This window comes from Lactuca serriola, chromosome 4 (assembly GCF_051521515.1).
Source record: "Lactuca serriola cultivar US96UC23 chromosome 4, Lser_US96UC23_V15, whole genome shotgun sequence".
Classification (NCBI taxonomy): Eukaryota; Viridiplantae; Streptophyta; class Magnoliopsida; order Asterales; family Asteraceae; genus Lactuca; species Lactuca serriola.
Genome location: NC_136411.1, coordinates 2225046 through 2238424, shown reverse-complemented (window position 1 = coordinate 2238424; position 13379 = coordinate 2225046). Strand labels below are relative to the sequence as shown.

Below are 13379 nucleotides of genomic sequence, written 5' to 3'. Positions count from 1 at the left end.
AATCTATTCTAACTCCAAGTAGTAGCTTAAGAATCTAATCTTCAAGCAATGCGATCGAAATCCATTTCTTCACGATTAGATTCAGCTCACTTCTTCCCTTAAGCTTCCTTTCTTTTCTTCGATCCTACAAAACATCAAAATGTAATCTTATCACATCATGTATCAAGAATCTAGAATAAGAACTTTAAAGAGTTAGTTAATGGATTTTACCTAAAGTAGAGCCATACATCTTGACTCTCCCATCTCTTAGATCTCTCAGGTAGTTAGGGCAGCTTCGTCTCCAATGTCCCTTCTCTTGGTAATAAAAGCAAATGGACTCCTTTGGCACAGCACATCGGACAATCATAGACTTAGTTCTTTCTAGACTTCTGATGTCCATTGCAGTTTGGGAGTTTAACTTACCAGACAAATTTGCTTGACCAGCACGCCAAATCATTGTTGATTCAGCAACTATAAGCAAATAGGTCAAATCAATGAGGGTCACGTCATGATCCATCATATAATACTCTCTAACGAACTCACTACATGATTCAGGAAGCGACTGAAGAACCCAATCAATAGTCAACTTACCTGAAATCTCGACACCCAACATCCTTAACCTATCAGTGTGTGACTTCATCTCTAAGACGTGTACACACACAGGTTTCCGATGTTTACTTGCCAAAAGGGCTTGAGTGAGCTTGAACTTTTCAAGCCATCGAACTTGTGGGTTAGGGAGAATAATTGGAGGAGGTGGAGGAAGTGAAGCATGATTTCTTGTTCCCCGATCGAATCGTGGAATATCATCTTCATGTGGAAAGCTTGTTCCACGAGATTTGGGAGGACCATAATTGTCATACTTTGACATCTACAAAACGGGAGAAAATTCAAGTTAGGTTGATTAGGATCCTCAATGTGACACCCAAATGAAACATCGAGGCTAGGATCCAACACAATACTCTACAACCTAGAAGAGGGATGTCGTAATCTAGTTGCAGAATATTTGAAGGTAGGTAAATGACGATTTACCAATTTCCACCATGAACTTTTCAATGGCATGTTTAAATCTCGATATGCCCCTCGATTTGTGATTGGGATGCCGAGGATCACAAAACAGGGTGTGAATAACCATGCAAACTTACATGGTGCCCCCAAATGTTACAGTCACCTATTCGATGTGCCGGTTAACCACACACACTCCACTGAACTATGACAAACAATGAGTCACCCTTTGCTACCTTTGCTTAGAACCATTTAGTGTGTCGGTTAACCACACACGCTCCACTAACGTCTTCGCAAGGGCACAAAGTGTAATTTCATGGAATTGCATCAATTCACTTTTGCCTAAAGTAACTAAGATTGGGAATTTTGTAAAAGCATTTAGTTACTTTTGTACTTCATTATACTTATAATGGAAGGTTTCTGTCCTATCCTACCCGTTCGGCTAACGACCCTCCACTAGTCAAGAGTGCGGTGGGTAAGAGTGGATACCCATTCAATCGCCATTTTATAGGCAATTTCCTTAAACACCCCTTATAGACCAGCTTCGTGAATGAGGCCTACTAACGGTAAGACTGACTGTTTACTCATACATAAATAATAATAGACTTTTAATGTTATATATATATATATATATATATATATATATATATATATATATATATAGGGTGTATTATACACTTTTAAAATACTAGGCGGTCTAATTTAATAAATTATACTTTTAATTTAATTAAATGCAAACCAAAACTTTATGGGTTTATTAAATCTCCTTTAATTATACACTTTAATTAATTAATAAAACCATAAGGGTGTAATTTGAAATTTTCAAAACAATACTAGGGTTTTAGAATTTAACATTTCTAAATTAAACTTTTAATCAACTTTTAAATTCTAAAACTTGAGGGCAAGTTTTGAAACATTTCAAAACATTAGGGTTTAACTTATTTAAATTTCAAAAACAAAACTTTTAAGTTCAAATTTAAACTATAAAACCTAAAGGGATTAATTTGAAACTTTTCCAAACATTGTCAAGAATATTCTAGATCACAAAATTCAAATAAGGCAATTAACAGTTAATTGGTGGTTATCTAATTTGACCTAGTCCAAATTCTTGCAAGATAATTCACCAAATAATTCAAATAATTAAATCTAATCATATAAGGAAATAATTATCTAACTAATATGAATTTATCTTTAATTTTGGAAAAAGATAATCACCTAATATCATAAAAATCTGATTTATATCAATAAAAAACGTTTTGGTAACTATCCCATAGCCAAAAGAGCACAAAATCCAGATTTTCCCTCTTTCTGACCAGCTAACTCGTTGAGTCAGGCATGAACTCGACGAGTTCACCATGGACTCGGCGAGTTCAGCCCCCAAAAACGCTAAATTTCGATCTTTAAGCAAGGATAATTCACAATAGCATCAAATACATCAAGCAAACAGTCATGACTCTGATACCACTGATGGGTTATGAGCAAAACATCATTCCTATGGTGTATATGCAAACTCTAATCGCTTTTGGATCTAGTTTGTCTAATGAACATGCAATTGAATATCCAAATTTATAAACCCTAGATCTAGCATACAATTAATCTTATTAAGATAAGATTGGGGTTTATGTCTTACCTTGATTGTTATGGAGCAATAACAATCTCAAATCCTCCTTTGTAATGGCTTTAGAAAGCTTAGAGTCACAAGTGTCACTCCTTTAATGGCTCACAAACACCAAGAGCAAGAGGATGAAGAATGATAAGAGATGAGGCACCCAAAAACGTGTAGAAACCCTAAGGAATCTCTTGGCCACATTTTTGATGCTCTAGGGATCCTTAAATAGTGAGGCTATTAGGGTTATCTAACAAGGAAACCCTAATTTGATTGCTTAGGCCCTAAGCAACCCATGGACTCCCTCCTTAGAGGCCTAGGATGATTTCTAATGGGTTTCCCCATAGAATTCGTCCACTCCATCCTCTATGGAGTCCATTAGCCCAATATTCAACTATCACACAATTTACAGTTCTAGTCCCCTTTATTTAATTAATATCTTTTAGCCACAAAATTAATTCTTGACTAATATTAATTAAACAATATGATTTCTCCTTTAATATATTATTCTCATAATATATTAATAAATCATAATTAATCCTCTCTCTCCATAATTCATCCTATCAAGTTGCTTTGGTGAAGGCAACCCAAAAGGACCATGCACCATCAGGTCAAGTACATACCAAAATAGTTATGGACTTAGACACTAATCCAACACTTCAACCCGATCATACAAACAAGTATACATCACATAGCAGCTAGCATTCTATAATACTGAATAATGGGCCGGTATTGGTGCCTTCGACCCTTGGATATAGTGAGAAAACTCACCTCACAGACAGATGAGAAAGTAGATATAACACGCTGCTCCAAAATCAACTATACCAATCACCTTTACAAATACATTGTCCAAAACTCAGAATATATATCCAAATACCTAAAATACCCCTAGGTCAAGCCTTGGTCAAAATCCAAGTCAAAGTTAACTGGGTCAACTCGGTGAGTACGTTGGGCGTACTTAACACGTACGCGGGGCATACTGAGCGTTTGACCAAACCACGAAGGGCTGACCACGTACGCGCAACGTACCCTTTGGTACGCCCAGCGTACGCAGCTGCCACCAGCTCAACCCATTAAGTGCTTAATCCTTAAGCACTTTCGTCTAAAATCCAGATCTAGACCCTAAAAGGTGTTCATAACTATAAAGTTTCCAACTTATGGTTTTGCATTGTAAATAAGACCTTAACATCAAAAACCCTAGCTTATTGACCCATCATGACAACCTATATCATGGATGGGAAGCAAATAATGTCCAAGATCATATTTTTATGACTTAACACACCCTACAACATCTGAAAGGGCAACTCAAACGTCTTGGAGCACTCCATACTCATAAGGATCAAGATTTGGGACAAAAAGGTGCCAACTTTAAGCTAAAACTAGATGTAAAAGGAATACTCATAAATGTTAAAGCTTTATACCTCCAGAAGGTGCACAAGGGAGTGTAAATATTGGATCCAAGGCCTTAAGTGAAACACTACAACTTCAAAGCTCTTCCTTCACCACCAAGAGTAGCAAAATGGCAGCAAAAAGACACTCCAAGCTTCAAAATGCACTCACACTTTAGGGTTTCGAAATGAGGTCAAGGAGGAATAGAGGCTGAAGTTAAGGAGGGGTATGAGGCTATAATGATGCTTAAATAGGGTCTAAACCCTGAAATTTAGGGTTTGCACCCTGGCTACGTAAGCCCAGCGTACGCAAGCCTGCCCAAATAATTATGAAATTGCTATTAGGGACTAGTTTTGCAAATCATTCAAAAACCAATGGTCAAATTGAAAATACCTGAAAATCAAGATGTTACAGATTTTGAGAGAAATAGATATAGAAAAATAGAAGAATTGGGTTTAGGTTTAGTAAAATAAAGGTTGTGAGGTTTTATTTATAAGTAAAATAATAATAATCTTCCTATTCTAATCTCTATACTAATAAAAGAGTAGCTCTTTTGCCATGTGTCACCATATTAGACATTTTAATTAATGTGTTGTCACTTGTCAATCTATTAGTTTTTCATTTTAAATTTATTAGACCTCCTCATTAATGTGATTCTATTTTAAATTTTAAATTTTAAATTTTAAATTATTTTTTTCATTAATTCACAAATAAAAAATATCTAATATATATTAAAACTTAATTTTATATATTTATTTGAATCAATGATTATAATTTCACATAACTAATAAAAAATATCTCTTAAATTAATACATTATTTAAAATAACTTATTAATAATATTTAGTTTTTACTATAAAAGTTTGATTAGTTTTATAACCGTGGTTCCCACGGGTTATAAACTAGTTTCTAATAAAAGAATAGTTTTATTCTCCTTTTGACATGTGTCACCCTATTAGACCTCCTAATTAATGCATATTTTATTATTCTTTTGCCATGTGTCACCATATTATCTCTCCTAATTAATGCATGTCACTTATCAACCTATTGATTTTTCATTTCAAAATTTAAATTATAAGACTTCCACTTTAATTACATTAAATTAATAACATTAAAATAAAAATTAATAAAAATTATAAATGATATAATTTTACATATTTAATTAAATCAATGATTATAATTTTATATAACTAAAAAAATCTCTTAATTAATAATTTATTTAAAATAACTGATTAATAATTTTGAACTATTACTATAAAATTAATTTTGTAACCGTGGTTCCACGAGTTATAAACTAGTAAATGAATAAGTTTATTCTCCTATTGACAAGTGTCACAATGTTAGAAATCTTCATTAATATTATATGTTACCTGCTAGGTGTGAGACCCGTGTAATACACAGATTGATTTAAAAAAAGATTAAACATTAAAATGTAAACATAAATTATTTTTTAATGTACAACTTTAAAATAAGAAAGGAAAATACGTATTTATTGCAATTTAATATCATATATATATATATATATATATATATATATATATATATATATATATATATATATATATGATATTTAATACTTTACATATATAAAGATATGATTTTAATTTTAAAAATTAAAACAAACCAAAAATTGACAAATGCATAATATTTATTTCAAAAATATCGCAAAATGACAAGTGTCAAAAGCTCATGAGAGCATGTGACAAAAAAACCTTTATTTATTAAGGAGGATCATGCCACATGTCAACCTATTAATTCTTTATTTTAAATTTCAAATTTCCCACTCTAAATACATTAAATTAATAATTTATTTTTCATTTCAAATTTTAAATTTTAAATTTCACAGTCTAACTACATTAAATTAATATATTAGAATAACAAATAAAATAAAATTAATATATATATATATATATATATATATATATATATATATATATATATATTATAAGTTAATATAATTCCATGTATTTACTTAAATCAACGATTATAATTTTATATAACTAAAAAATGTCTCTTAATTAATAATTTATTTGAATAATTGATTAATAATTTTAAGTTTTTACTATGAAAGTTTAATTAATTTTATAACCGTAATTCTCACGGATTATAAATTAATAATAATAATTGCAACTTTTTGACCGTTCAAACATGAGAGAGAGAGAGAGAGAGAGAGAGAGAGAGAAAACGTGCAATAGAATTCTACCGCAAAAGGTGTTCACCTGCTGGCTGCCACCGTGGCAAAAGCATGGCCAAACCGCTTTCGGGCATTTTAGCATAGAAAGTTGAAGAAAAACATAATATTGTACAAGAAAGTCAAAGCTCTTTTGGAAACCATTTTGGAATGAATGTGTTTGATTTGTTTGAATATAGATGTGTATGTGTTTTAACACTAAACGATGTGATGGATCCTAGAATTGTTGTAATAGAAAATATGTATTCAAAGATGTTAAGGAAAATATTGAGTTTAGAAGTACGGATCTTTAACTTGAAATATTTAAAATATATGTTTTTATTTATAAACCAATATGGTGTTGGGAAGATGTGTGTTTAATTGGTAGGGAGTCATAAAAAGAATCTCATGAACATACTCCAAACACCCACCAATACATAAAAACCATCTCCATTGAATTAATTGAGTTCTTGAATCTGCCAAAAAGGGGACTTCACATGTCTTTGTATTGTAGTAGTAGATTGATGAAACTTCTAAAATCACATTCACACTTATTCCTATCAAGTAACAACAACTACTCACAGTCACGGACTCGATTATACGTATACGTGACCCCACTTAATGTTATCATTCTTTTTTATATATCATATCCGGCATCCTCCACATAACAACAATACTTGGAAGCTTCTGCTTCTTTCATTTCCAATTCCAACCATGGATCCAATCCTCTTTCTTCTTCTTGTTGTTGTTTCTCTGTCTGCTTCACCGGTTTCTGCAGCGGTTCAGCCAACCACGTCCCACATCACAGTCACAGGCTCAGTGTTTTGCGACGTCTGCTACAGCAACTTATTTACAAGATACAGCTATTTCTTACCAGGTAAAGCAGCAATCAATAATCATAGATAGTGTTATAGTACTAGAATTTGAAATTTACATTTATACCCATTGTGTTGTTATGTTGTTGAGATAATCACAGGGGCGGATGTTCATGTCCAATGTAAATTTCAAGGGAATGCGCCAAGTACAAAAGAGCAGATTAGTTTTTCAGTGAACAGAACAACCAACAGATACGGTGTATACAGATTGGATATACCATCGGTGGAGGGGGTTGATTGTGTGGAAGGTCCGGCCATTCAGTCACTCTGTGAAGCCACATTAATAAAGAGCTCCGTTCCAGGCTGCAATGTCCCTGGGGTGTCCACAACCACCAAAGAGATCACCGTCAAATCAAAGTCAACTAATGTTTGTGTTTATAGTGTGAGTGCTCTCAGTTATAGACCTTTTCAGATCAACTCCACCCTATGTGCCCTCAATTACCAACAAAAGCTCATCATGTCATCGGATTCTTTCAACTCCTCAAAGTTTTTCCTCCCTTATTTTCCTTGGCCTTTACCTCAATTCCCTCCCTTCCCGCAACTGCCGCCGCTGCCTCAATTGCCGCCGTTCCCACAACTGCCACCGCTGCCTCAATTGCCGCCGTTCCCACAACTGCCGCCTTTTCCTTCATTTCCACCCACTCAATTCCCACCACAGCCACCATCTTTGCCATATCCACCACCAAACTTCCCTCCGGTGTTCAATTTAGGAGACCCAAGAACTTGGATACCGAACATCCCTTCACCCAATCCACCATCACCACAACCACCATTCAATCCAAGTGATCCAAGAACCTGGATACCACGAAACCCTTTTCTCATTCCTCCGCCACCACCACCACCACCTGGATTTGATCTAAGAGATCCAAGAACATGGATACCAAGTTTCCCCCCTTCTCCCAACAGCCCTCAAAACCAGCAACCCTAGTTGGTTGCTCGTATGTACATACAGCAAAAACTGGCTTCGTTATTATTATGTATTATTAATTGGTGGGTCACATTCTTTTGTTGAAAAAACTCTGTATTTTCTTATCATTTATAATAATTACAACCAATTGGGATTATAATTCAGGAGTCTATGCTTGCTTCATATAAGAATGTAACAACAATCATAAATGTACGCAAAAGTAGAAGACAGAAATACAAAAGCCAAACCATCTTTGATAGTATTTAATAGTCTAAGAAGCGATTAATGCAGAGATGAAACTTTAGGGACGTAGCAGTGTTAGTAGAGTTTGATCTGTAATTTTGATATTAAAACTAGCATATTATGACTCCATTGCTCTTGAGCACTTTTATGTTCCTTTGTAACTCTTCAATGGTGTCATTGGCCTCCTACAAGAAACAAGAATTTATAGCTGATGCTGAGGACATATTATAAATTGGTTCCTTAAACAATAAGGAATACCTTCAACTTATTCCTCAAAGTCTCTTCCAGGGCTTCCCGCCGGTTTCTTTCTTCAGAAAATATGTCAATAAGGTTTATTTGTTCTTGATCAAGCACTTGAATCTTTTCTTGTAATTTCACAATCTGTCCATCAACCACCATTGCCATTCATAATTTTATATAAACATATTTCAAAAAAGAAATTTTACTTACTTGATTTTCAAGAGAAATAGTCTTGTCTTTCTCAGATTGCAGATCCAATAACAAATCATTGAGCATCACACCCTCGCTTGTCTCTAGTCTGCAAAACAATTATATAACAACAAACATATAATTAGTAAATGGTGAAATTCTCCTTGCCAAATAAATAAATAAATAAAAAAACAAACCTCTTCTTGAGTTGCAGATTCTCTTCCTTCAACTTGGCTATGGTGTCGTCTCCATTCATAGTTGCTTTTGATTCTTTACATTTAATTTTTGGTGATCTACTTGTAATGATTTCTGGAAACTCTGATTCCTCAGATGTTGATGCTTCAACTTTTCTGATGGGCCTCAACTTGGGGGCTCTAGCATCACTTTGAACATCCGGTTTATCTTCCATTGAAGGTCTACATTTTGTATCTGAACTGCTCTTGCAACGTTTAGCATACCCAATTTCTTGACAATTCGTAGACCTAAACAAAAAAGTCAAATTTTGTTGGCAGATTGAATTTGGTGGGTGTGTGTGTGAGAGAGAGGAGAAATAATAAATGAAGAGAAGAAAAAAAAAACCAGTATTTCTTTTGTATGACAACCAATCGATTCTCAAGTCTTGAAAGTACAGTTGTGCGTTCAAACCCCTGTTTATCATGAGCTGGCTCAACAAAATCAGCTTCTAATACGCCTATAACTCCCCTACCATCACTTCCAGCAGCATTCCAAACCCTCCAAAATGGCTGTCACACAAATTAAAATTAGGAAACATATATACACCGATCATTTATATAAGGAGAAAGTCAATTAAACCTTAATGAGTCGGTTCTTGTGATAAACATTGAACCCTTGAACATCGATATGGTCTTTTGCATCTTTCACAAAACCTATAGTCACCACAGCCACCATCTGCTAGGTGGAAAAACAAGAGTAGAATTAAAATTCCTAATTTTAAAATAATACTTAAATAGTACTACTTAAGGATTTAGGGTTGATACGTTTTGATCATTCCTTGTGGTTGTCCATTCAGGACATGGTTGTGTTGGCTTATACGTAACCATCTGAGTTAGTATCATATCATCAACTATATTATGATGAATTACATCTTCTCCACGAAGGATGATTCTAAAGCCCTCTGGAATGCGCAGGTATAAAATTGCTGCATAATTCTGGACAAGTAAAAAAAAAAAGATAAATTATACATATTATATGCAAATATACATATATAGATAAATGGATTGTTAGTGGGAGAAATTATACTCTTAAGGAATGCCTGTAAGTTAAAAAGTGGCGAGAGTTGGGATACTGTTTCGCCATCTCAATCTTCTTGGGATCTCGATTGACCCCTCTGATTTGGATGTCCTGTCAATTCAAGAAAGGAGTAGCTCATTTAGGTTAAAAGAGAAACCAAGAAGAAGAAAAAACACACCTAATTACAGTATATATTATATAAACATAGACATATACATACATGTGGATCAGTGTCAAAATCAAGCTCTAATTGTCCTTCTTCGTCCTCCCAAATGTTATATATAATGATGCGTGTGCCTTGAATGTTGATGAAATCAAACTACAAGTGAAACAGAAAAAGATTTAGTATTGATTCTGCTTACATTTCTAAAACAAAATAACAATAACATGATTACCTGCTGTAAGAGAGCTTCTTCAGTCGAGTATGGAGACCACTGGACCAGTGTCTCCATGTTTCTTTTCCAATCCTCAGGTGTGAATCGCACCATCATTCCCCAGTCATCTCCTCTCTTTTCAAAATCAATCTAAAAACACAATAATATAATATATATTACAAGGAGCTTGCTTGATTCATGTGTTATATACATCTATAATTATTTCATGGATATATAGAAACAAAATTAAATAGGGTTGTACGTACCATTGGAACCACAATATCTTCCTTTCCGGTTTCCATTAAAAATGTGTATGATAGCATTCCGATACTTTGAGTTGGACTAACAAAAAACAACAGTCAAACCAAGTTAGTTTTGATCTTACCAATAATGATAAGAAACTCCTCATAATAAAAATAAAAAGAATACAACAATTGCTCAAATCATAATTAAACGTCCATCATCAAATTCTATACCTTCTACCATCCTGTCCTGGGCAACGAGTAAATACTAAAACATCTGCTCCAAGCCTCATTGTACTTGTCTTGAAACCATTCCCATCTAAAACAAATTAAATTGTTAAAAAAAAAAATGATTATATATTTATGTGAACATATTGAATTGCAGAAAAAACATAAATCTACACTCACATTGACCAATAGTGTTGGCCAACTTGCTTTTCACAGAGTAGCCAAGAGACATGCATCCACGCAATTTATCAGGAGTCATTCCACCACCATTATCTGCCCTCAAAAATCAAGCAACACCTTTTTAGTTAAAAGAAAAACAAACAAAATATATCTAAACAAAAATTATATATCAGAATTTCAGTCTGTTGATATCTTCAACTCGAAGTTATGTATGAATGATAACTCCAGAAGCAGTGATGTACCTTCGATCAGTAACATCTTGCTACCAATGTCTTTTTCATTATTCAGCACATCTACATTAACATAAGTGGCTCCAGTGCGCACCTGAAATTAGTTGCATGTCAAAGAGAAAAATTAAAATCAGAGGACTTGCAGAAACTAAATTGCAGCAAGAAAGAGTTTAGAATCTTATATACCTCGTCTAAAGAATTGTCAAGAAGCTCAGCAAAAGCTAAAATATAAAAATCAAACATCAGTTTACATTGAAGTTTTAGAACCATGCATTATACAATATTCGTCAATAAAACTAGGAATTAATTACCTCCTAATGCCCACTTGTGGCTGGTAGCATTTGAATGCAAAAATCTGGGATGAACCCTCACGTGATCCATACCAGCTGCTGTACAAATTACAATAAAATTACATCTTTGTCAGCATGAACAAGGTTTAATTTTTAACAAGTACTTACAAAAGAAAAAATTAAAAAAGAAACCCATTAATTAAATTACTCTACTGAATGCCTAGGGCTACAATAACTTGACAATCTTCTTCAAGAACTATCAACTAAACAAAGAATCAAGGGTTCATCAAATGCATAACAAAACAAACTCATGCAACACTATGATTTTGAGCCATGCCCGTCAAAATATTTAATTCTCCTCTGTTACTACTTTTTTTCACATACGAAAGATTAATAATCCTTAAGAAAATCGATTACCAGGGTGTGCTACGGATTCTCTATTGTGAACAGAAACCTCATAATCCCCTGCCTTCCAAAACTGTTTGCTCATAGATGGAACGATAGCCTTGAGATTAGTGTTTTGGTATTCTAAGATGGATTGCGTTTGCGGCACAGAGACCAACGAGCGTTCGTCGGGATTAATAGGATCAAGAAACCCTACAGGCAATGCATATTCAACTACTTGTTCTTCGATTTTCGGTTTTTTACTTGGCCTCCCGTTATTCTCGTCCATAACGTCAGCGCCATGATAACAATGGAAACCCCGATTAGAATCCAGAACGTCGATCGTTCCCATATTCGTCGAAACTGTTCGCATTCCGTCTCCAACTGCAGTGGATTCAGGAATCATCTTCACCTCCATGGCTAAATTTACGTGACCCTTCAAGATTCGCACGCAGAAAAACAGAAAGAAAGAGGGTGGGCGCGCAAAGTGAAGAAGAGGGTTTCTTCGGCTTGCCTCCGACTTGTGATTGATGTGCAAAAAAAGCGGGAGATCAAGGGTTATATATAGGGAGCGAAATCGATCGAAACTGTTGCTTACGTGCACAATGAATCCCGAGTATATTTGGCAACCGCCAACTATATTGTGATTGTCTACTTTTTTCAATTTGCTCCCTTGTAGATGTATTTGATTCATAAATCCCCCTAATAAGTACGGGTGTGCTCATCCTTAAGATAACCGATGTCTTTATACAACTAGTGTTATATCCACTAGTATTCAAAACCGGATATTTGAAAATTCGGATATTAAACCGGATATCCAAATTTTATTAATTTTAAATAAATATCAATATCTGAACATCCGATCCGTAAAATCACCGCAACTCTTAAAATTAATAATAGCAATTATATTAAATCTTGTGACATAGATGGATATCGATAGCAACAAATAAATATATGTAGCATTTACTTAATAGTTTTTTATTATAAGCCAACGAACCAGGATTATAACAAACAAATATATAACGATTGTAAATGGAAATGTTTGCAATGAAAGTTTGGAAAGAATGGTCGCGAAAAAGTTGAAAATGGTGGGGAACATTAGTCCGTTAAGCATGTCAATGTTTCTAATTTCTCATTTTAAAATATTAAAAAATAAAGAAAAATTATTTTTTTCGGATATCGGATATCCGAAATATCCGAAACTTTATAAATTCAATATCCGTATCCGAATCCGAAAAATCGGATATCCGAAAATCCGGATATCCGAAATTTCGGATCGGATTTTCGGATGCAGATATTTTTGAACACCCCTAGTTATATCGTCGGACGTCGGGTGGATAGGTATAATTGATTTAAAAAAAATATATTGATTTTTTTATGGCATTATATTTTCATTTGATCCCATTATAACATTGTACTATGACAAATCTTTTAGATTATAGTTATATCAAATTGTTTATTTTTATTTTTATTTTTTGTAGACAATGCAATGGTAACAATAGACTGATTTTACTTTGTTGTAGGAAATTTCTTTCATTTGTTCACATATTAACAATGTACAATGGCAAATCTACGAGTTATCTTTCATGTCCTAAAATAATA

General features: G+C 33.8%; 2 protein-coding genes across 2 annotated transcripts; one reads left to right on the top strand and one right to left on the bottom strand.

The window, feature by feature from the left end:
* The first annotated feature begins 6804 nt into the window (after positions 1-6804).
* Positions 6805-8086, top strand: LOC145100880 (uncharacterized). Its single transcript, XM_079038004.1, has 2 exons — positions 6805-7021; positions 7121-8086. Exons 1-2 carry the CDS (start codon positions 6859-6861, stop codon positions 7945-7947), a joined length of 990 nt encoding a protein of 329 aa, XP_078894130.1. The 5' UTR covers positions 6805-6858; the 3' UTR covers positions 7948-8086.
* Positions 8087-8160: 74 nt separating this feature from the next.
* Positions 8161-12216, bottom strand: LOC145100879 (protein MICRORCHIDIA 7-like). Its single transcript, XM_079038003.1, has 17 exons — positions 11811-12216; positions 11415-11492; positions 11290-11324; positions 11116-11197; positions 10874-10966; positions 10700-10784; positions 10490-10565; positions 10245-10373; positions 10070-10168; positions 9859-9960; positions 9597-9767; positions 9412-9510; positions 9178-9341; positions 8796-9080; positions 8620-8707; positions 8428-8550; positions 8161-8354 (listed from the first exon to the last, which is right to left on the bottom strand). Exons 1-17 carry the CDS (start codon positions 12193-12195, stop codon positions 8280-8282), a joined length of 2169 nt encoding a protein of 722 aa, XP_078894129.1. The 5' UTR covers positions 12196-12216; the 3' UTR covers positions 8161-8279.
* Positions 12217-13379: the final 1163 nt, after the last annotated feature.

What these genes read in the sequence shown, in the direction of transcription:
- LOC145100880 (XM_079038004.1), top strand. Translation starts at nt 6,859, where the DNA reads ATGGATCCAATCCTCTTTCTTCTTCTTGTTGTTGTTTCTCTGTCTGCT. An exon ending in ATACAGCTATTTCTTACCAG is followed by an intron (nt 7,022 to 7,120) that starts GTAAAGCAGCAA and finishes AGATAATCACAG; the next exon opens with GGGCGGATGTTCATGTCCAA.
- LOC145100879 (XM_079038003.1), bottom strand. Translation starts at nt 12,195, where the DNA reads ATGGAGGTGAAGATGATTCCTGAATCCACTGCAGTTGGAGACGGAATG. An exon ending in CCACAAGTGGGCATTAGGAG is followed by an intron (nt 11,325 to 11,414) that starts GTAATTAATTCC and finishes TTTATATTTTAG; the next exon opens with CTTTTGCTGAGCTTCTTGAC. An exon ending in ACAAGAACCGACTCATTAAG is followed by an intron (nt 9,342 to 9,411) that starts GTTTAATTGACT and finishes TTTGTGTGACAG; the next exon opens with CCATTTTGGAGGGTTTGGAA.